At 41.7% G+C, this 22,229-nt stretch overlaps 1 protein-coding gene and 1 long non-coding RNA gene across 3 annotated transcripts; one reads left to right on the top strand and one right to left on the bottom strand.

The window, feature by feature from the left end:
* The first annotated feature begins 698 nt into the window (after nt 1-698).
* Nucleotides 699-8,170, top strand: LOC127757544 (O-fucosyltransferase 1-like). Of its 2 annotated transcripts, XM_052283079.1 has the most exons (9): nt 699-847; nt 985-1,138; nt 4,157-4,238; nt 4,335-4,405; nt 4,534-4,622; nt 5,252-5,375; nt 5,467-5,750; nt 6,187-6,316; nt 6,838-8,168. In XM_052283079.1, the coding sequence occupies exons 1-9, from the start codon at nt 840-842 to the stop codon at nt 7,432-7,434; spliced, it is 1,539 nt and encodes a 512-aa protein (XP_052139039.1). In that variant the 5' UTR covers nt 699-839; the 3' UTR covers nt 7,435-8,168. The 2 variants fall into 2 exon arrangements, with proteins under 2 accessions (XP_052139039.1, XP_052139038.1); XM_052283078.1 differs by having other exon boundaries at nt 4,157-4,405; nt 6,838-8,170.
* A 12,155-nt stretch (nt 8,171-20,325) lies between these two features.
* On the bottom strand, nt 20,326-21,497 carry LOC127758216 (uncharacterized). Its single transcript, XR_008013667.1, has 2 exons — nt 21,041-21,497; nt 20,326-20,965 (listed from the first exon to the last, which is right to left on the bottom strand). It is a non-coding gene; the product is annotated as an uncharacterized LOC127758216 (long non-coding RNA).
* Between the last annotated feature and the right edge of the window lie 732 nt (nt 21,498-22,229).

Below are 22,229 nucleotides of genomic sequence, written 5' to 3' on the forward strand. Positions count from 1 at the left end.
AGTGATCTGCAAGTTTAGGGACCAGGATGATACGGTTGAACAAGTTTGAGGACCTGAACGGCCGATTTGCGAGTTTAGGGACCAGGATAACACAATGGTACAAGTTTAGGGATCGGTGATGGATTTTACTCTATCATCAATTTTAACCTGCATCTATGTCGGAAACGGCGAGTCGGCGCGCGACAAGCACATGCTCTGTATAGTCATGAATTTGTACGAGTATGTATCATTATATTCTGATACATGTAGTTAGTAATCTATATAACATTTATTTTGCCCACTGGTATGTTTTTTTTCTCTTCCATTTACCATTAAAATATGGATTGACATTTTTTTTTCTTCTATGCACTTTTAATTGCCTGTTCTGCTAATTTTTTCGACCGCTAATAATTTGCACCATTGATTTTAGTACGTTATAGTTTGATACTACAACATAGCATTAAGCACGATATTACTTTATGACTGCTTTGCCATTAGAACCAGCAAAATGATAGTAAGCACGATATAGTATTCAAAACGTCCATTGCACATGCATCATTGCACGTGGACGATTACTAGCGAATAGCAAATCCCTTTAAACAAAGCCCCAAAACCCAATCTATCCTCAATTGATTTACGAGAAAATCACGAGAAAAAACTAAACCACCAAATTCGTTGCAAGGCTTTTCCTGCACTGTAGATACACGGCCTAGCAGCATCGCTGTCAGAGTCAGATCTAAACCCCCATAAAATCCCTGCTCCCCGCCGACAAACCCCTCATCCTGCCTCGCGAATCCCACCCGATCGCCGTCGCCGCCGCCGCCGCCGCCGCCGTCGTGCGTCGTCACCGCCAGCCTCCAATGCGCAGGTACGAGGAACCTCTCGCACACACTGGCCCGCGGCCCGCCCTATCGCCCCTCTTTCCCACCATTTCCTCCGGGGAGTTGGTTTGAAAAGCTGTGTCTGATGGGTGGGGGTCGATTCGTGGCCTGTGGTGTAGCGCAGGGGAGGGGAGGCCTGGCTCCGGCGCGGCGGAGGCGCGGGGAAGTCGCCGCCGCGGATGTGCGTCGCGGTGGCGGTGCTCGTCGCCGGAACCGTCTGGCTCTGCGCGTCATCGGCGGGCTTCATGGGAGGCCCCTACGGCGGCTACAGGGTTCAGGTGCGTAGGTGGGAGATCTTCTTCGGTACTCATTTTGGGGTTGTGTTGTGTGCTCCGTTGTGGCAATGCTGATGCTGTGGTGATTGGTTGGTGTTAAACTGTTAATTGTGACAAATTTGACGGGACGAACGGTTACTGTTTATAAACCTATATATGGGGAACTGCGATGTTGGTGTTGCCAATTGAAATTGGATCGAATGGCTTAGATTTAGTTGTTCAGGAATAGTCGCATACCACAATTTGGTAACAACATATGCTTGAATTGCTTGCAGGTGGTAAGATCTATTCCTATATTAGGTTTTGATCACTTCTTTATATTCGGAACTTTCGGGCATGCTAATTATTATATTGGTTGATAGCCTTTCAGATGATAACACATCTTAGTTCTTTACAATGAGATGAGTTACATAACTTATTCTCTATTATTATTCATAACACTCATTGATTCTTATCAGTAGATGCTCTCTGCCTATGTCTGTTAACTCATTAAACTCCAAAATGCCATTCATGCACCATTCACTCGTCATTATTCCCTGAGTGAAAGCTTATCTAGTCATATCTCCTATTACTGTTAGTTGTTTGCTAGAAATGCATGAATTGTAATTTTGCAACTATGATAATGCACAGTGCACTAACATGCAGTGCAACACCATTCATCATCTTGGACTTGGACAAATAAGAATAAGTCATAATTGTGAAAGAATGGGCATCTAACAATGGCAAATGGCATGCTTGTTTACTAAGATGATCTGGTGCTAACCGAAAAACATATACTGAAGGCTTCATTGTTTATGTGAAAATGACAAGTAGCTGTAAGCTTGAAACTTCTTGTTTGGCTGTCAGCATCTGGTCTATAGAGTGGAAAGGTTCAGGTAATAATGGTGGATGAAGTCGACAATATAATATTTGTATATGAGACAACAACCAGGAGGAAAGGTCTGTGCGATATATCATAGCAGAATTTCCAATGTTGCTGAAACTCGTGTAAAGACATTTAGTGTACTGGGGAAGGGGTGTCCATTCAAGTCAAATTCAACATGTTTCAATCCTTCCGAAATTCCAAAATAAATCATGAGTTCAGTATAGATAAATTTATATAAATATGCAAAAATTCAATGTTAGATTCATCCTATATGTTGAGATCGAACAAAGAAGCTGTACTGCTAGCAGATGATGAGATGACGAACAATCCCAATTGATTGGTTGTCTTTTTGGTTTCTCGATATCTGGATGAATTTACGTTGAATGTTTTCAGGTTTGTGTAACTCTACTGCACTCATGAATTCTCTTCGAATGTTTGAATCATTGAAGCATGATCAATCTTATTGGGGACACCGACTGCATTCTAACTAAAATACTTGGCTAACTGTGAGTAAAATTTGCTACTAGTTTTAGAGAAGATGATGGGAGTAGAATTATGGATTCGATGCTGCTGTGGATGATAAAACATTTATTAGTTTGGTTTGGTTGGAAATAATTTTTAGACCAAGCTATCTTATAAATCATTGAGACCATTCTTGGTTCATGCACTCAGAGTTATTGCCATATCATTGTTTTTATGTTTTTGAAATTTTTTTGAATTTTTCAAAAGATTAAGTTGCACAAAATAGTACACGAACATGTTAGGTAGATGCAATTTGGTGTAGCATTTTACAAAATGCCTGAACTGGTGCAACAAAGAGGTAGATGTGGTATCATTGATCTATTCTGTTTTTGTGATACTGACTTCTTATTGGAATTTTTTGTATTGTTTATTAGTACTTTATTTACATTTGTAAGTTCTCACGATGAGCATGGTTACAGAAAGCACTATATGTTAGATGAGTAGAAAGGCTTGAGCCTAGTGGCTTGGGGCACCTAGACAGTTCCTAGGACCAAGTTGACTAGTGCCCTTCAACCAATTAACCTATGACATAAAAGAAAGACATCACAGCATTGATATAAAAACACTAGAGCCATCAAGGCAGCGCAACCACCTAATGAACCATCAAATGCCAAATGACGGCAGGTACTTGGTGCATTATGCCATATTTAGAACACTTATGATGCCAAACTCACCATTGAAATGTATCATGGGACATATCGAACAACACAAAGAAAACATAATAGAATTTTATTTCTACTGAAAGCAGATATAGTAACCCAGTCCATCCTTTCCACGGTGGATCACATCGCAAGTCTCGCTCAGCTGGCATCCCAGTCAGAGCCGAAGAGCTATGATTAACCAATGTGGACTGGTATGGATGTACCCTTGCATTGTTGGTAACTTGGTATCCTAGCAAGCACTGCAGTGCTCTAATTAGCTCACATGGATTTATTTGGCCTTGGTTTTCACACACTGCGCAGGTTGTACTGGTGCTAGCTTTTGATAAGTTGCATTGAATTGCATCCACCTTTGCAAGGTCGTGCACCACAAGCGTAATTTACTATTTCATATCAAGGCACTGTTTGATCAGTACTTAAGTAGTAGTGAACTATTATTGCCCTCTATTTTTTTAACCTGTCCTTAGGATCAGCCTCCATGCTTACTCCGTCAGTTAAGAAAAATCAGACTAACTTGGTTTAAATTTAATTGGTTGTTTCAAAGGAAGGAGATCTGGATGGACCAGTACAATTTGAAAGTAAATTGACCCAAGAATGATGCCCTTATCTACCTCAGTGCTAAACTAAGTTACCTTTTGCATGCTGTGGGGTGCAGTATGCTTCCTTTAAAATTGCATCAATGCAATGGAAAGTACACGAGAAATACATTGAGAGTTAAACAGATCAAATTCTATGTCCTAACATGCAGTAAGTTGAATTGACTATTAACTATTATATGAGGGATGGTTACTATTCTTTCTTTTAAAATGTTTGAAATTCCTTCTTTTTCCTACTATTTTTTAGTTTTAATTTTGGTTGTTCTCAATGAAGATTTACTATCAGATCTTCTTACAAACTTATGTCTCTAATCATAAGTAGATGTGCACATGTGTTTGTTGACAGATTGATCAAACTAACCTTTTCATATAATTCAAGGATGTTGATGTGAATAAGTTGTGGACGACTGCTGGTTCAAATGGTTGGAGAGCATCTTCTGCACCACGGTCATATTGGCCTCGTATGTTTGTTCATGCAATATTTGTATATATTATTGTGCACACTAATCGAATAATGTCAAAGTGGATGATCTGCTGTGTAATGTCTCAATTTATAGCCCCTCCAGCTGAGACTAATGGATACTTGCGTGTTCGGTGCAATGGCGGATTGAATCAACAAAGAAGTGCTGTATGTTTGAGATGACTCTTTTCAGTTCTATGTAATTGGTGGCACGCAATGTCATCGAAGTTCTATGTTATTTGTAGGCAGCAATGTTCTCTTGCAGGACTGATAAATGTATTTTATTTTTCTTGTAGATATGTAATGCTGTTGTTGCAGCTCGTATAATGAATGCTACATTAGTTCTACCAGAGCTTGATACAAATTCTTTCTGGCGGGATAAAAGGTATCTTGTTGTCTGAAATGGTTATTAACTCATTATACATGTGGTTTATACTTGATTTATGGTTTCCTTTTGTTGAGTGCATATTGCATTTCACTCTATCACTTCATTATTCTGGACTATGTCTCCTTTCCTTGGCTGATGAGATCTTTAATCTATTCAAATATGATTCCAAAGTTCTTTAGATTTGATCGTAGTTTATAACTGTGCCTGTTACACGATGAACATTACCCTACAGTAATGAGCAAGTATTCCCTGTTGCATCGCATTTTCTAGGCGTATCTCGGTCTTCTAGCCCACATCTTTTTCATGTGCTTATATGTGTTAAATGCTCAGATTCAGTGAAATATTTCATGTGGATCATCATGGGGACTATTTATTAATTCAGAATAAAATATTACAGTTATCTTCTACTCCCTCCGTCCTAGAATATAGCAACCTAGGATGGGATGAGACCCATCCTAGGACTATATCTGGACATGCCTAGGATGGGTCTCATCCCATCCTAGGTTGCTATATCCTAGGACAGAGGTAGTAAAAGGCAATAATTTTTTTTTGTTATGCTGTTTGTGTTAATAATTAAGCATGTTTGTAGTATTTATTTTACTTTTGGCACTTATATATATGTCCAGTGGTTTTCCAGGTATCTATGATGTTCCCCATTTTCTGAAGACTTTAAAACATGATGTTCATATTGTTACAAGCCTGCCCGGGATTATGTCAAAAGGGAAGACTAAGAAGCTCAAAGCTCATAAGGTTTGATGCAATTCTATTGTATTTAATTATATTTTAGATCATTTTTCCTCATTAACTTATGGTGTCACAACTTTTTCAATTTTCTTTTCAGATTGTGCCACCTAGAGATGCTCCGCTAAGTTGGTATACAACATTGGCTTTGGAAGAAATGAAGAAGTATGGGGCTATATATTTAACTCCTTTCTCACACCGCTTAGCAGAAGATATTGATGATCCAGAGCTCCAGAGGTTGAGATGCCGAGTGAATTACCACGCACTACGATTTAAGCCACATATCATGAAAATTAGCAATGAGATAGTGAACAAGCTACGGTCTGAAGGCCACTTCATGTCAATTCATCTTCGATTTGAGATGGACATGCTTGCTTTTGCTGGGTATGGAATATTTGCATGAACTTTTTGTACATCACATCATTGATTTAATTTTCATTACTTGCTCGGTTCTTATGACTTAACACAGTAACTTACCTTTTCAATCTTGAGTTTAGGACTGTTTAATTTGTTGAATGTATAAAATGATTGCAACACATTCGCAAATATTCCTGTGCTGATATCTCATTTTAGGATCAGAAAAAATATTATGTTTTCTATGTCAAGCCTTACTTATAATTTTTGGAATATTTTGTTCATTATTTTAATAAAAAGTACTATAGTTAATTTTTAAATGAACCTGGTACCCAGTGACCTATCCTTTTCTCCTCTATTGCTGATAACCTGTGCAGCCAGTTTAATATGTTATAGTTGATCAATTGTCCTTTCTATTTGGTAATGTACATATGATACGTGTATTAATCTCTAAATGGAATTGCAGATGCATTGATATATTTACCCCAGAAGAACAGAAAATTCTGATCGAATACCGTGAAAAAAATTTTGCAAAGAAAATCCTTGTTTACAAGGATAGAAGAATCATAGGGAAGTGCCCCTTGACTCCAGAAGAGGTGAGAAATTAATTTTGCTCCTAGTTTTATTATATTGAATGATCTATTGAACTTAATTCAATGATAGGACACCATGGCATTCAGTAGAGTTAGGATTTTGGATTTGCAAGTCAATTCTCCTGTAAATGGATCATTGGAACTAAATTCGGTTGATGTGAAGGTCTAGATGGTTCCTAACTGCAAACCTGTGGGCCTGAAGTTGGAAGTTTGTATTGGTTCTTTGGCAGTGAACTGAGAGGGATATTTAGATAAACAGTTGATGCTTCTTTCATTTTCTTTCTTTCGTGAGAAAAAAAATACAATGAAAGGAAATACTAGCAGGACATAAAATGCTTTTTGCCTGACAATTCTGTTTTATGCGTACATTGTGTGAACTGGCAAGAAAATACTAGCAGGATATAAAATGCTCCAAACATTTTAACAGACCGTTAACATGTACTATTTGGTAGTCGCTGATGAATACATGGAGTGTTGCAATTAGATGATGGATACAATTTGATCTATTTATTGTTGTTATGCAGGTGGGCCTTATACTTCGTGCCATTGGTTTTGACAATTCAACCCGTATTTATCTTGCATCTGGTGAGATATTTGGTGGTGATCGATTCATGAGTCCATTTAGAGCAATGTTTCCTCGCCTAGATAACCACAGTTCAGTTGGACCTGAAAAGCTGGAAGAAAATACTCGAGGCTTGGCTGGATCAGCAGTAGATTATATGGTCTGTCTCCTGTCGGATATCTTCATGCCCACGTACGATGGTCCAAGCAACTTTGCAAACAACATCATGGGCCACCGCCTCTACTATGGCTTCCAGACAACAATTACACCAAACAGGAAGGCCCTTGCTCCAATATTCATGGACAGGGAGGAAGGCCATGTAACCGGTTTTGAGGATCGAGTCAGGAAAGTAATGTTCAACACACACTTTGGCGGTCCACACAAGCGCATTCATCCAGAGTCTTTCTATACAAACTCATGGCCTGAGTGCTTCTGCCATATGAACCCAATGAATCCATCTGACCAGTGCCCCTCGGATGATCCACATGACGTTCTAGGTGGTCAGTTGCAGAATGAAGAAATTGAAGATGTAGATTTGAAGACCACTGACAAGATTTGAGTCTATTACCCAAATTGAAGAGACTATGATTTAAGTGAGACCCAGCCATTATAACTTCATGACTGAAACGTGGCATTGTTGGGCTGTTGCCATTGTTGGGTCAAGGGGTAAACTGAAATATGACTATCAAGGGGGAACTGTTGATCAGGGAAGACGGCATGGTGGCTTTAGGCAGGTTATTCCGGTGAATCGGTGATGGCATACTGATGATTGATTGGCTGCAAGTACTACGTTAGTACGTATAAGCAAGATGTTGTCAGCTGGTATTCGTCATTGTGGGCGTCTATTGATGTAGGACGCAGCTAAAGAGGGCGATAGACGATCGCCAACCGCGCGAGAACGCCGCCAGACCTCTGAACGATCAGTTTTTCATGATGGTTTTTTTTATTGTATATGGGTACTTCAAGGTTGTCGTAATGTCAACCAGAGTTTAAACGATATGCGATAAAATATACATTATTTTGTAAATACCGAAACTACTATATTATATAGTTAACCTACTTATGTATGAATACCATATGCATATTGACCGTGTGGTGTAACTAGGGTTTAGGGGAAACGGATGGGCTAGATGGCTGGTACATGGACTTATTGGACCTTAGCCATTGAGGTGAAGTTAACCTGCCGGTCACTTTCTATCCTTGCCCTCTACCCCCGGCAATTGCCAGGGCCCCGACCCGTCCGCCTAGCGGGTGAGGAATTAGCCCCACCATCAGCCCCGTAGGGGTGGGTTACCTGTGTGGTCCTCGCCCCAATTGCCACCCCTACTTATATGGAAGAGGGTGAACAAGATTTTGGTGAAAAACCGTACTCGATTTGTTTGGCATTTTAATTATGGAAAAAGTCCACGAACCCCTTCCCCAAAAGATATTGGATAGAAGCTAGTCTAGCATCATGAACTTTAAAACCGGATATTCAACCTCTAAACTTTACAATACCATTTATATTACCTTCTTAGGTGGTTTTGTGTAGCTTAAAAGAGCAGTTTTAAAGTTATTGACTGTATGGCGTTACTAGGAAAATGGTTCTAAACTAGGAAAATGGTTCTATATTCCTGGGAGGATGTACTCCTGCTTACGCCTCCACCATCCTATCGCAGCTAGTCGAGATTGAGTCTGCTAGCGGATCCATATACCAACCTGTTTTGATTTTTGTTCCAAAAAAATTCCTCGTAATATCTGTATCCCGCACAGATCGGAACCCTTCATTTGAATGCTCGCATAAATATCTTGTTCTGACGTAGTGCTAAACCGAAATGCAAATCAACAGATCGGTTGTCAGGTGAGCGCGATATACGGGCAATTTGGAGGCGACGGCGGCTCGGGCCACGGTGGTGAGTAGCGGACCAAGACAACGGAAATCCATCGGCAAGTCTGTGCAGCGGTGGCATTGAGGTGCTGTTCAGATTGATGTTATTTTCAACCATACTATTTTTTAAGCAAAGTTACCAAAAAATGTCTACATTTAGTTTGTTACCAAACTTTGGTAAATATATAAAAATTCTTGCCAAAATTTTAGTAATATTGATAACTTATTAAAATATTACCAAAATTTTCGTGATATTGTCAAATTGCCAAAATTTTGGTAAGGTTTATTTTGGCTCCAATCTGAATAGCCCCTGAATCTGGTGGCATCGAATCCATCGTCAAGCCCATACAGTTCGTCCACCAACCGGAGGTGTGATTCCATTGACACCAGCAGCTTTTGCACCATTGGCATTGAATCCACTACTACAAAATACCGAAAGTGGTAAAACCTACACCTATAGTGTATTTCCCACCCATGCGTTAGCCCACGCCCTCGTTAGCCTGCCAAAATGCCAAGAATCTGTGTCTTTATCTCCTAATAGGTGCCGGTTTTTGAACCTTTTACCATTGTTAGAGATAGATGCCGGTTTTAATTTAAATCTGACATCTTTTAGTACCCATCCCATCGGAGTATTTGGCGCGGGGTCTATCCTAGAATCTGCATCTTTGTGGGCAAAAGAAATAGATGCCGATTCACAGTCAAAAACTACGCCTTTAATCTGGCGAGCCAAGTCGAACCGGTGGGCTCAGCCCACTGCACCACCTAGCATTTTCCTTCCCTCTTCCTTCTCGTTTTCCTCACCACCCACCGCACCTTCTCGTTTTCCTCTCTCTTCTTCTTTCTTCTCTCCTTCCTTCTCTCTTCCTCTCCACTTCTTCCTTCTCTTCTCCTCCAACATCCACCACGGCGACAGCATGGCGGGGCCCTCCCCTTCGCCAGATCCAATGAGAGGGGAGGTGGTGGTCCGGCGGCGGCACGACGGCATCCTCCCCTCTGCCAGATTTGGCGGGAGGGGAGACGACGACCCGGCGGTGGCCCGTGGCGGGAGACGGCATGCGGCGATGGGATGGAGGCGGCCCGCACTGGATCTTGCAGCGTGGCGGCACTTGCCCCTCGGCTCCGGATATCCGGAGGTGGGGCCGCGCGGTTGGAGGTGCGGCGCGGCGAAGACAGTCGGCGTGGAGGTGGGGCTGCCGGCTGTAGGTGCGACGGCGTCCACGGCCGGCGGATCCATCTCTTCCCCTCTCCCCCCCTCTTTGTGATTTGTTCTTATTCATGTGAGATGCGTTCTTGTTCATGTGGAAGTTCATTTGTTGCTATGAGAATTGGTGTGAGATCTGTTGAGTCGATGTGAGTTGATGTGAGATTTATTCATCATGTGTTGTTCTTGTTCATCTGTTCATGTGCGTTGATGTGGGATTTGTTCATCATTTGTTGTTCTTGTTCGTGTGGGTTTATGTGGGAGTTCATCGGCCCAAGTATCGGCTCGAGTCGGCTTCCTTTTTTTTTTTGGCTCGTCGATTCCACATTGGTGCCGGCGTACCTCCATGGTGCTGGTTGAGAAAACCGGCATCCTAAGAGGGTCCCCAACTGGCACTGATGATCTTTTCTGTGGTAGTGGTGGCATCAAATCCATCTCAAGCCCTCGTCCATCTGCCGGACGCATGATTCCATTGACATGAGCGGCTTTTGCACCATTTGATATTCCCAGGTGATTGATTCTAGCAGGTATGTCCATCACTTCATCCCTCTCTTGTTTTCTATTTCTTCTAGATTGATCAAGGATTATCTCTTTCCCTTTCTTGCAGATCGATCGAGGTATAAGCCATCATGCAGGTCGATTGCCAGAGACGTCATGATCCATCGACATCGACGGCAGCGATTAGATCGGTGTCCACTGTCCATGGTGCGGGCACGCGGCCCATCCGCAAAGCCAGAGGGGACTACGCGACCAATCCATTGGCTCGCTGAAATCATATGGCAACGGCCAAAAGCGGCGCTGGAGAGACATCACAACACCTTTTACAGTGGCGCTGAAATCATATGAAACGTTGATGGACTTGGCTAGCAAGAGGCTAACACCCTCTCTTCCCGCAATGCTTCCTCAAAGCCCTCCCCTCTGTAATTTCAGATCACTGTCCCCTCCTTTTATCAACTCTACCCTCTCATCCATTCAAAGGTCGGTTTCAGTTTGAGAGTTTTTGGTGCAAATTGGATGGGTTCACCGAGGTCGTTCAGAATGCTTGGTCGGCACCTTGTACCATCCAGGACCCAATCTCTAGGCTGGATTTCAAGTTGAGAGCAACCGGTCGGGCTCTCCAAAGTTGGAGCGACAAGAAGGTCGGGAATGTTAAACTTCAGTTAGAAATGGCTCGGGAGCTCATTGGTAAATTTGACCGCATGGAGGAATCTCGCCGTCTCTCAGCGCAGGAGCGCTTCCTTCATCGCGCACTCAAAAAGAAATATCTTGCACTCGCTTCTTTGGAGCGAACCATGGCAAGGCAGCGGTCGCGTATCTTGTGGCTGCAGGAAGGAGATGCCAATACAAGATTTTTCCATCAGCATGCAGCCTACCGTCGTAGGAGGAATTTTGTGCAACAGATTGAGCATAACTCGCAGGTCGCCACGACGCCAGATGTGAAGGCAGTCCTTGCTCAATCCTATTTTACTGATGTTCTTGGCTCAGTCGGTCAACGTTCATTCACTTTGGAACTGGACTTTTTAGAGCCAAGGGGACAGCTCTTATCTGAGTTGGAGGAGCCGTTCACCGTGGATGAAGTGTGGAGAGCAATAGTTGACAGCCCTCGGGACAAGGCTCTGGGGCCGGACGGTTTCTCGGGGCAATTCTATCACTGCTTTTGGGGTATCATCCAGGAGGATGTGCTAGCAGCACTAAACCAGTTGCATCGCATGGATGGATCCGGCCTCCATAAGGTGAACAAGGCATTCATCTCTCTCCTGCCCAAGCGTCCGGATGCCAAGAATCTTAAAGACTTCTGGCCTATCAGTTTGGTGCACAGTTTTGTGAACCTCTTCACCAAAATTCTCTCCCGCCGCCTTGCGCCAAAGCTGGATTCGTTGGTCGCCAAGAATCAGAGCGCTTTTGTGAAGAAGCGTTGCATTCATGACAACTTCATGCTTGTCAGGCAATCGGCTAAACGCCTCCACGATCGCAAGGTTCCTTCGGTCCTGCTCAAACTTGATATAGCCAAAGCATTCGACACCATCTCTTGGCCGTTTATCTTGGAGGTGCTAGAGCACAAAGGCTTCGGACATCGATGGCGTTCTTGGATTGCAATGCTTTTCCATACTGCTTCCTCGCGTGTGCTAATCAATGGGGAGCCCGGTGGCCCAATTGTGCACAGGAGAGGTGTTTGCCAAGGTGACCCTATTTCCCCAATGATCTTCATCACCGCGATGGATATGCTGAGCCCCAGTGAAGAATTGTTGAGACCGTTAGGGATTCCATTTCAGATTTCCCTATATGCTGACGACGTGGTCGCCTTCATTCGGCCGGCTTTATGGGAGATTCGGGCGGCAACAGAAATTTTAGCCATCTTTGGTGAAGCTTCGGGCCTTCGAACCAACTTCGCAAAGTGCTCGGCGTTGCCCATCCAATGCAATGAAGCTGATCACACTTTGCTTCGGGATGAGCTGCCGTGTCAGGTCGCTTCTTTCCCATGCACTTACCTTGGCCTGCCACTGTCAATCTTTCGGTTGAAGAAGGAAGACCTGCAGCCGTTGGTTGATAGGATAGCTCGTTGGCTGCCTTCATGGATTGCCGACTTAATGGCTCCCATCGGGAGGGCAACCATGGTTAATGCAGTGCTAAGTTCAATCCCAATTTATCTTCTCATGGCCATCAACGTGCCGAAGTGGGTGATCAAGGGGATCGACAAAATCCGCCGTGGGTTCCTCTGGGCTGGCAAGGCAGTCACAAATGGTGGTGTTTGTCGGGTCGCTTGGCCTCGAGTTTGTGCCCCTAAGGAATTTGGTGGACTAGGAATTCCTGATTTGGAAAGGATGGGTATTGCTCTGCGGTCGCGCTGGCTTTGGCAGCAAAGAAATTCGCCGGACAAGCCTTGGCATGGGCTCAATATCCCGGTCTCGCAGAAGGAGCGCAATCTGGTCACGATCTCCATGATTTGTTTGGTGGGTGATGGGACTTCGATTTTATTTTGGGAGGATAACTGGCTTGAAGGTTCTTCAATCCGCTCTCTGGCACCGGCCGTTTATGCGGCTGTCCCGTCTCGGCTTAGAAATCGCCGTACCGTAGCCGAGGCGCTTCACGACAGGAGGTGGGTTCGGGACATTGCCGCCGCTCTAGGCATCCAAGCAATCCTGGAGTATCTCAAACTCTGGGAGATTCTTAGGGCAATCCAACTGACAGCCGTGCCTGACTCTCTGATTTGGAGATGGGAATCCTCAGGGGAGTATTCTTCTCGGTCATCTTATCGTGCCCTGCTCTCGGGAAGAATCCATTTCGAGTACAAGCCGATTTGGAAATCTTGGGCACCTCCTTGTTGTCGCTACTTCCTTTGGTTGGTCGTCCTGAACAGGTGCTGGACGGCAGACCGTCTCCGGAGCCGTGGTCTTTCTCACCCTGCACGTTGTGTTCTTTGTGATCAAAGCGATGAGACTATTGATCACCTTTTGGTTGCATGTCCGGAATCTCGGCAGCTGTGGTGGATCGCTCTCAGAGCAATTGGGCATTCGGAATGCCTCCCGATCAATGAACCCTCCTTTCACATTTGGCTCTGTGACAGCAGAAAGAAGGTGATCAAGGCACATCGTCGAGGGTTTGACACCATTGCAACCTTGGTAGCATGGACAATTTGGAAAGAGAGAAACATTAGAGTTTTCAATCAAATCAACAGATCTTGGGTGGACATTGCTCGGGCTATGGCAGGAGAGGCTGATCTTTGGAGATTGGCTAGGGCAGCCATTCCTAGTGTAGTGATCCATTTGGATAGGGAGGGGTCGCCAAACGGTTTGGGAGATTAGGCCTTCATAGTATTGTTTCTCTCCTGTATCCCGTCCCCATCTCATTTTCCTTTTTGTTGCGCCCGCCTTGTACATAAAACTTTATTTCTTCTTAATAAATGATGCGCTCCTTGCGTATTAAAAAAAAAAAAGTCCATCAACATTTCATCTTCTGCGTGTCAAAAGAGAAAAAAAGGTTTTCATCTTCCTGCGCATGCCACGTTGTTTGGGTGTTTGACTGCCGTCAGTGCGATGTGCAGACCTCAAGGACAACGTCTCTAAGCAGCTGGCCGTCTGCCTTGTCGACCTCATTGGACTGGACGACTAGTATTAGTGATACTTGATTAGTGAATTGCATGCATGATCCACTAAATGTTTCTATCCAATTACTTTCTTTTGAATCAAATTACCATGACCATAATTAATTTAAATGGCCAATTTGAATCAAAGGTAAATTTAGGGCCCTAATTTGCATTTTGTCCCGCGGCACCAAATTTCTGGAGACGGCCCAGCATTCCCTTCACTCTTTGATCTTGTCTTGAAAGAGCAGCGACAACTTTTTACTTGATTGCAGCCTCCCCTTTTTTGATAGACTTTTTTTTGTCTAGGAGATGTTTGATTGTATTTCCTCGGTCCAACTTCCATTATATTGCAGGTGGTTTACTCTCTTTTTTGTTGTAGTTTGGTGTAATTAGAATATTTTTATTCCCCGCAAAAAAATAGAATATTTTTATGAAAATGTACAATTTTGGCACCATTCTCATGATTAGTTCAAATGCAGCCAACTAATTTGGATCTTACAATTTAAAATCATATTGTCCGACTTCCAGTTTGCTGAATTGCTGACATATCAATCAATAGATAGAAGGTGAACCAGTACACTTCACTCAATTTTAACAGATTCTGGATGCTGCATGCTGTGAGCTTTAACAAAACTAGGAACGTAGCCCGTGCATTCGCACGGGCATGTATCGTAGACTATGTTTGAGAACTTATAATGATGAAATATTAATCTGAACTTATAAAAGATCATTTTATTTATTTGGATTATTTGAGCATATTTAGAAAAAAAACATTAAGTAATTGGACTATTTTCTCTAATTAAAGGAACTCGATGTTTTATGCAGTGGCTCAGACTATTCATATTTATATTTCAGTTAGTTATTTTTTTACGAAGTGTACGTTTAATTTAGCTATACATGTTTCAAAACATAGCATGGTGCGACTCTATGTTGTTGAGTTATTTCTTTTTCTTTTGGCAAATTAAATATGAAAATTTTATTCTGGTACTATATATTTAATTTAGCTATGCATGTTTGTAGAATTTTTCATAATGACATAATATTTATTGTCAAAATTTTAAGGTATTTAGATGTGGTGCAAAGTGCATGGGTGGACTGTGCCCAAATGCTATAATTTTTATACAGCAAAATATATGCATATATAAATATTACATTGTTAGTTTAATTATAAATAGAGAATAATTAGATAGAAATCAGACATGTATAGCTTATAAAAAAATTGTAGTTGTTTCAACATTGATTGTTTCTTGTCTAGGTCAGTAGCTACAAAAATAAGAAATGGGAGGGCAGTGTTCTCTGCATGTGAGATGGAGGAGGAGGTGGAAGGATTTTAGTGAAAAACGATGAGAGATGTCTCTTTTTTCTCAGCATTTCTTTTATTGTTTTTATAACTGGTAAGACATGACACGTGTTGTCTTATGTTTTTTTTTTCCTAAAAATAGATGACATGTGAACTTATGGTTCTTTCAAAAATAGATCTAATTGATGAAAATAATGAAATCCATCGAGTTAAGTTGGATCGTTTTCTATTTTTTGAGACATGATACATGGTTCCTTGCAAGTGCAATATGGGACGTTTAATCAAATTTTATCAAGTAGACTGATTTAATATAACATAATGCATATAGTCAACCTTTTCGAAATGTCTCATTTCTATTTGGTTTCCATGCAAAACATAGGTGCCAATGTTCAAATGATGTATTTAAGTTTATAATAAAAATATGGATAACATGGAACTTGAATTATTTATTTAGTTATAAATAAAACAACAATTGAAACTAACTAAAAATAAGATACAACTTTTAAAATTATAATCATTAATCTTTCTGATTATTTTTTTTCACATAATGTTGTCCAATGAAAAAAAAGAGAGGATGTGAAGGGAGAGAAGCAGAGATAATGTACGTATGGAGACGTCACCTGAACACATACATGACGTGTGAAGGGGTGGGAAGTGGGTCTTTTCCATTTTTATATTGTTAAGATAGCAGTAGAAAATAATAGGTACACCATGTTTAAGTTAAAATAATCGATGGTTAGGTGTATTATGTAATTTCTTTAGAATTTCTAGGATTTATTGTACACTACTGGAGAAACCATCTTTGGTCGGTCGCCCAAAAACCATAATAGTCCTAGTTCGAATAGAAACCGGGACTAAAGATTATTTTTAGTCCCGGTTAAAAACTCTTTGATCTTTAGTCCCAGTTGATGTTACCAATCGGGACTAAAGATCATTTCTAATCCCAGTTCGAAGAAGTTATTGGGTCGAGTTAGGCCCCAATTATCTTAGATCTTTAGTTCGGTTCTTTATACCAACCGGGACCAAAAATCCTCCCGAGCGCACGTCGAGTCCTCTCTTATCGATAAGACCGATAAAAACCATCTACACTTCCTCTCTCATTAAAAACCATCTCCACTCTCCGGCCTCCTCGATCCCATCTCAATCTCAGGCGTTCTCCTTCTCGATCGGCCTCCTCTATCTGATCCCCCTCTCCTCTCCCCTTCCTCCCACTTCCCTTCTCCTCCCCCTCCCTGCCTCCTCCTCCTACCACGGCCTCTCTGGGTCAGCAGCGGCCGATCGAGGTCGGCGGCGGTGGCGGCCGGCTGGCCGGGCTGGGGAGGCGCGCACGGCGGCCTTCGGAATTGATTTTCTTTTTTTGAGGATTTGTGATGATTGTTTTTGAGAATTTGTTATGTGATTAAATGTGGGAAAAAAAAACCAATTACACAGTTTGCGTTTAAATTGCGAGATAAATCTTTTAAGCCTAATTGTGCCATTTTTTTGACAATGTGGTACTATAGTAAACATTTGCTAATGATGGATTAATTAGGATTAATAAATTTGTCTCGCAGTTTTCTGGCGGAATCTATAATTTGTTTTTTTATTAGACAACGCTTAGTACTTCAAATGTCTGTCCGTATATCCGATGTGACACTCCAAAACAAAATTTTTTGGGAACTAAACCAGGCCTTACTAGATTTCTTTGTGGAGGTTCAGTATTCTTTTATCTTTATTAATTTATAATCGGATGAATTCATATTGTTTTAATTTACTTAATACTATCGTTCTAATTTATTTGTGATGGTTTTTCAAAATTTGTGATGTAATTTTTTTTTGGAATTTATGATGAATTTGATCTGTGATTTGGAGATGATTTGGGGATTTCTCTGTCAGGGGATGTAATGATTAGTGAAATCCATATGAAAAAAAAACAATTAAAAAAACTGCCAACCGCCGGTTCTGGCTCTAGCATTTTTAGTCTCGGTTAGTAACACCAACCGGGACTAAAAATTGATTTTTTTTGTCCCGGTTATTTCACCAGGGACTAAAGATTCATACTCCCGGTTGCAAAACTGGGAGTATAGGGGGTTACAAACCGAGAGGAAAGACCATTTCTCCACCAGTGGTAGTGTCACATGGTGGCTTAGGTGTGTTCGTAGGAGTCCCGCGTGGTGGTTTGAGAGTATTTTGTGGGAATTTTAGTTGACTTTTAGCATATAATAGATAGATATGGCATGCAAGTTGTCGAAATGTGCCTAATATATATCTATATGTTTCTTTAGGGAATATATTTCTACAAGTAAAATTATACTGGTGTAAACTACATTTTTCTGATATTGTAGAACTATTTTAGTTACATGCCAGTGAAGTTATAATATAGCATGAAGCAATATAATAATGGTCACTTTCTTTTCATAATTTTTACAAGCTAAATTATAGTTAAGAGGTGTATTAAATTCTAATTTGTCATTTTAGTCATAATAATGACACAATAGAACATGTAATTTCATCCCATAGCAAAAAAAAAAAACTTCCTTAAAAGAGAAACAGAGAGGAGTTATATACATGCGTATGCAGGGGAAGAAGGGATGCCTCTTTGTAAGAAATAGAAAAATCAATCTAATCCAAGTATCCAACGGCTTGGATTGATGGGCCTATTAATATTAATTTTAGTGAAATCAAAGGCTAGGTTTTTTTTCTCAGATTTTTTCTAATTTATTGGAGCGCCACGTGGCATTATAGGAGCATTTATATAAGCATCATGTGACAGCTTAGAAGCATTTATAAAATTTTTCACGGACTTTTACTATATAATAGATAGATTGGATATCATCGATATAATTTAGCGAAACATATTTGTAGAATTATTTAAGGTGACATATAATATGCCAACTGGAGATGAGGGGAGAGAGGGAGTACGTACGTACAGAAGGCCAGGAGGGGAACGTACAGGTGGTGGGGACCGGTGTGGAGAGGAGGATTTTATTTATTTTATTTAATCTAATGGTTAAAAATGTTGGACCCACCAATTTAAAGGAAAATCAACGGTTAGATTTTTAGATTGCCACTTGGCGTCTTAGGAGCGTTTGTAGGAGAACACGTGGCGGCTTAGTAGCGTTTGTAGGCAGAATTATTTAAGGTGACATATAATATGCCAACTGGAGATGAGGGGAGAGAGGGAGTACGTACGTACAGAAGGCCAGGAGGGGAACGTACAGGTGGTGGGGACCGGTGGAGAGAGGAGGATTTTATTTATTTTATTTGATCTAATGGTTAAAAATGTTGGACCCATCAATTTAAAGGAAAATCAATGGTTAGATTTTTAGACTGCCACTTGGCATCTTAGGAGCGTTTGTAGGAGAACACGTGGCGGCTTAGTAGCGTTTGTAGGAAGTTTAATGGACTTTTAGTATATAATAGATATGTGTGTGAGCGCGCGCACAACCTTGTGCTTATTTCCTCTCAAAATTTCATGCACCAAATATTGTTTCTCAACGTGTACTGCTTCAGTTATAAGCAAGGTAATGAATAGTGTTCGTAACGCCCGCAATAGTGGCCGCTATAGCGGTAACGGACCTCTACCGCTACTGCTACAAGGTAGCGGACTGCATATCTCGTATTGGAACTTAGTGGCCGCTATAGCGCTCTACGACCACTAGCAGCCTGCAATAGCGCTTCGCGACCGCTATAATAGGCCGCTATTGGCTTTGTTAGATCGCTATAATGCTTAAACAATGCGCTTCACGTATGGATAGAATAATTTAGCATTATTTGTCTTCTTTATATATATATATATATATATATATATATATATATATATATATATATATATATATGCTATTTCATAATTTTTATGTTATGAAATGTAGAAGTAATTAAACATGCCGTCTAATTATAAATTTTAAATGAAACTTGTTAATATTGATATACAATTCAAATTTATGGTTATTTTTTCTAATTCTGCTATTGGAACTTAGCGTTCGCAACAGTGCCCGCTATCCACAATCTGCTACCCAGACACTAATCCGCTACAAACCTGTTATACGCTATTTATTACCTTGGTTATAAGTGATTATATTGTTGACCGTTGTTTGCAGGTGAGAAGACATATAAAAGTGAAGAGATTGTTCTAATATTCTGATGTATCACAATCAGGTATATATATATATAGGGTAGCGCTAAACCACACCCAATTTATTACCTTGGTTATAAGTGATTATATTGTTGACCGTTGTTTGCAGGTGAGAAGACATATAAAAGTGAAGAGATTGTTCTAATATTCTGATGTATCACAATCAGGTATATATATATATAGGGTAGCGCTAAACCACACCCAGGATACATAATAACTAAAAACGCTCACCTCACAACCTAACCCCCACCCCCACGCCTTTCTCTCTCCTACCCCCACCTTCTATTCCCGTACTTTTTTTCTGGTTTCCACCAACCCACATCTTTCCTGTGCAACTTCTCTTGGTAACTTCTCCTGGTAAATAAATTACTCTTACTGAGTAAATGAGTTGCTAATAAAAAGGACTTAGCTTTGGTAGCCGGATTTCTTATTAGCCCAATGGTAAAAAAATTACTGAGGTTGTTAACCCACGGGTAAAATAATTACTGACAAGGAGACTGGAAATCTACATTTCGATATATGGTAGTATCTATTAGTGACAATTTTTTTACTTGCCGGTGTATCAGAAGTTGGTCAACGGTAGTAATATTTTTACTCCAGGTACATTTATAATTTTAATCTCTTCAGTAATATCTTTACGAATAGTATTAAGATCACCAAAAACATGGTGATATCAGGACAATTGTATTTTGGTTCTATTACATGACCAGTAAAGAAAATTACACACGGGAGACAATATATAGACATTCATCTTGAACACTAGTATTACATGACTGTGAATGCCAGACGGTGGCATCAACGAAGTAGAAATGGGTTCTTTCCAAAAAAATTATAGTGCAGAGGACATCAGCCGCCAAGATTCTTCAAATCTCCTGCCACCGGAGCCAGTCGTTAGTTGCGGCGCGCTCATCCCAAGTCGACATCTCTGCATCACCCCTGCCCTTCATGTTGGCCGCCGGCGACGAGCGTTGACGATGGCCGTGTCGAGGATGACGATCAGTTGATATTCGGAACAATTTCTTAATATCAGCCGCCGGGCCATGGTCACAGTATGATCCACAAAACCTTACAACTTTCATGCAGTCCTGGTTAGAGATTTGAGAAAATTCAGAACTCCGTCAACTAAAAATGCACCAACATTTTTTCAGACAACGAGAAGCCGACGGGGAGTGCATCTGCACCAGCTCGCCCAACGCTCAGCAGATGAGCAACGGAACACAAATCAAATCGCCCAAACACACATGCCTAACAAGAGAAATCTCAGAACAGATCTAAATCCCAGGAAGAAAAAGTTCACCTAACTCAAATCGCCCCAGCAAACGTGCTCCACCTGAGACTGCATCACAACCACTATACAGCCGGCAAGCAACCAGATCAAATTGAGAAGAAAAAAATCAAGCACCTTCTCTACTTCATCCACCAACCGCTTCAGGGCAGGGCGTTGACCTCCATCAACGGCAGCTTCCGGAAATTTGGTCCAACTCTTCAAAGCGAGGGAACAGTGGGGGCGGCCGCCAGCATGACCTGCACGGCGAGGAAGCGGTCAGGGCAGCGGCTGTCGTCGGCAAGGAGCAGTCGGGGCGCTGGATGCATCCCCACCCATCCCGTCGCCGGTTCATGGGTGGACGCCCATCCTCCCTCTAGCTGGAGAGGGGATCCTCTGTGACATCGCCACTGCCGGCTGAGTAGTTGACGAAGCAGAGGCAGAGCGAAGGACGACGCCGACGCTGCTAGATCCGGCACCCACGCGCCTCGGCATCACCGGATCCACCGCCCGAACCTCCTCGTCTCCGAGCCGTCGCTGGATCCGCCTTGCCGCCACTCCTCCTCATCCCTGAACTGCCGCTGCCGCTGCCGAAGCCGCACGCCGAGACGGGCACGACTCGACGGCGGCGGCGGCGGCGCGGGGGGAGGGGAACGGCAGATCCGTAAAAAGTGGAGAGAAAGGGGAAAGAGGGTGAGTGGGTGGACGGTTTATATGGAGAGGTAATATAGGCAGCAGATAGATTCCATAGTAAACAATTTACTCCGTAGATACGAGAGGGGGATGGGGCGGGTTGGGTGGGAGGGGGTAGGGGTTGGGGTTGGGAGGGAGAGCATTTTAGTTATTATGCACTTTAGGTCTACTATAGTATGTATGTATGTATATATAACTAAAATATATATATATATATACACATACATATACATATATAGGAAAATGGTTATATATAAGGATTACTTTTTTTACATCCAGATGTATATGTACTTCCTCTTTCTAGTGGATAATCCATTAGCATCAAATTCAACGGGTTGAAATTTTTTTTTTAAATTACTTCATATGTTGCTTGCATGCACGGCACGTGACACACTTGATTTTGGTAAACATTTGAACTGCGAGTGCATGCATGCAGTTAGATTCAAATTTCATAAGTACGTACGTACAGCAGTTACTTTCAACTTGCAACATATATATGTACTCTATTGAAAAACCAGTATATACGATAAAAGGCAGTTTATGCCTATGATAAAAAGCAGTATATACCGGCTATTAAAAAAGTAGTACATACTGTTTAGGATAACAGGCAGTATATACTGTTTTTGTTAACGTGCAGTATATGTCCCATTCACTAGTACAGATCCTTCTATATGTGACGGTCCATAACAAGACTGAAATTTGCGGGCCGTCACAGGGAAGTAATCTCAATCGGGCCGAAGTTTCGCCCAATTAAGATATGGTCACACAACCATGGTATATCAGCATAAAACTAAAGCCCGTCACGGATAACACTTATTTGTGACGGGCTAT

This window comes from Oryza glaberrima, chromosome 12, assembly GCF_000147395.1.
Source record: "Oryza glaberrima chromosome 12, OglaRS2, whole genome shotgun sequence".
In the NCBI taxonomy this organism is placed as follows: domain Eukaryota; kingdom Viridiplantae; phylum Streptophyta; class Magnoliopsida; order Poales; family Poaceae; genus Oryza; species Oryza glaberrima.

Excerpts from the sequence above, each read along its gene's own strand:
- LOC127757544 (XM_052283078.1), top strand. Across the intron at positions 1,139-4,156 it reads ACGGCGGCTACAGGGTTCAG|GATGTTGATGTGAATAAGTT; the intron begins GTGCGTAGGTGG and ends ATATAATTCAAG. Across the intron at positions 4,623-5,251 it reads TCTTTCTGGCGGGATAAAAG|TGGTTTTCCAGGTATCTATG; the intron begins GTATCTTGTTGT and ends ATATATGTCCAG.